The sequence below is a fragment of the Nestor notabilis genome, unplaced genomic scaffold (genome assembly GCF_000696875.1).
Source record: "Nestor notabilis isolate BGI_N333 unplaced genomic scaffold, ASM69687v1 scaffold19362, whole genome shotgun sequence".
Lineage (NCBI taxonomy): Eukaryota > Metazoa > Chordata > Aves > Psittaciformes > Psittacidae > Nestor > Nestor notabilis.
Genome location: NW_009918101.1, coordinates 21,330 through 22,973, shown reverse-complemented (window position 1 = coordinate 22,973; position 1,644 = coordinate 21,330). Strand labels below are relative to the sequence as shown.

General features: G+C 57.9%; 1 protein-coding gene across 1 annotated transcript in view; it reads left to right on the top strand.

The window, feature by feature from the left end:
- Positions 1-167: 167 nt before the first annotated feature.
- SARDH (sarcosine dehydrogenase) overlaps positions 168-1,644 on the top strand; it is a gene marked incomplete at its 5' end in the record, with an annotated part of 20,247 nt that continues 18,770 nt past the window's right edge. The window contains 3 exons of the mRNA XM_010009551.1: positions 168-346; positions 723-902; positions 1,492-1,615. Coding sequence (XP_010007853.1) covers positions 168-346; positions 723-902; positions 1,492-1,615 — 483 coding nt within the window. The remainder of the gene's footprint in view (positions 347-722; positions 903-1,491; positions 1,616-1,644) is intronic.

The following is a 1,644-nucleotide window of genomic DNA, read 5'->3' as shown; positions in this document are numbered from 1 at the left end:
CTCTTCCAAGATAAGATCAGTGATTTGCAGTGCTCCCACGTCGCCACGAGATGGAGCGAGAGCCCCGTCAGGGTGACCCATTCCCCACGTGGGGTCCCCTCCGCATCCCACCGGGTGATGGAGGTGTCGGGGCCAATGTCCCTCCCGTCCGTGTCCCGTGTCGCCAGGCCTGCTGCGGCAGCTGCGTCCCAGCGACGTGGAAGTGGAGCTGCTGGCGCACACGCGGGATGTGGTCAGCCGGGATCTGCCGGCGGAGACGGGGCTGCACACGGGCTGGGTGCAGAACGGGGGGCTCTTCATCGCCTCCAACAAGCAGCGCCTCGACGAGTACAAGAGGCTCATGTCGGTAGGGAGAAGCCCCTCGGTGTGTCCCCTGGCCAGGTGGGCTTCCAGGCCGGCCTCCTGGCTCGGTGAGGCTGCTGGAAACAGGCAAAATGATGGCAAATAGGCAAACTTAAGCCCAGCCGTGGCTTTTTTCCCTTCAGATAGTAGTAGCATCATTTCTCCAAGTGCACAGGCAGCTTACACGTGAATATGGGACCATATTCCTTGAAATCTGTGCAGACCATCCCACACTGGATTTAGGGCTTGCCCTGGGCAGCAGCTGTCTCTTCTGGGAGATAAACACATCCTGGGGAGTCTCATCCTCCAGCAATAAGGGATGAGCAAAGGTTGTGTCTTTGTGTGGCTGCCTGCTTGAGCTCCTGGTTTTCTGTTGGCAGCTGGGGAAGGTGTATGGAGTGGAGTCCTACGTCCTGACCCCATCGCAGACCAAGGACCTGTACCCGCTGATGAACATCAAGGACCTGTATGGAACGCTGTATGTCCCCAAGGACGGCACCATGGATCCGGCCGGTACCTGCTCGACTCTCGCCAGAGCAGCAGCTGCCAGAGGCGCAACGGTAGTTCCTTATTAGCATTTAATACCTGTTGACCCTGGAAGGAGATGTCATCCTCTGCCTTCCCCATCCTCCCCCTTTCCCACTGGAGCAGAGCTGCTCCTGCAGCACCAGGTCTTTGCCCAAGAAGGGTGTTGTCCTGTGTGGCTTTGGTGGCTGTTTGGGTCACAGTGACAAAGCTGGCAGGAACCATGAGATCCAGGGGAAATACAGGATGAAAAGAACCTGTAGGAGCAAGATGAGGCAGTGCCCAAGGCAGGTTCCTTTAGAGAGCAGAGGTTTTAGGGTCACGTAACACAATCTATTCCTTAAGGCAGGGACTACCAGCCTGTCCTTGGCGTGTTGCTTTGCTCATGTGCAGGTAAACAAATAACACCCTCTGCAACTGCTGGGGCACAGAGCAGCGGTTTAAGTCTGCAGCTGGGGAGGGGTATGTTGGTATCAGCACTCACAATAGCTGTTGGAAAGTGCCATTGCCAGACCACTGCTCGGGTTCACCTTTCTGAGACTTGGGGGCTGGATGTCAGGTGAGCCGATGTTCCGCTGCCCCTGCAATGCTGCCACGACTCTGCTGCCCTTCCTCTGCCACCAGATCATCGAGAACTGCCCGGTCACCGGCATCCAGGTCAGAGCTGACGATTTTGGGGTGAAGAGGGTGTACGCGGTGGAGACGGCCCATGGCACCATCCAGACTCCCTGCGTGGTGAACTGCGCGGGTACGGGGCACAACGCAGGCGCGGACAGG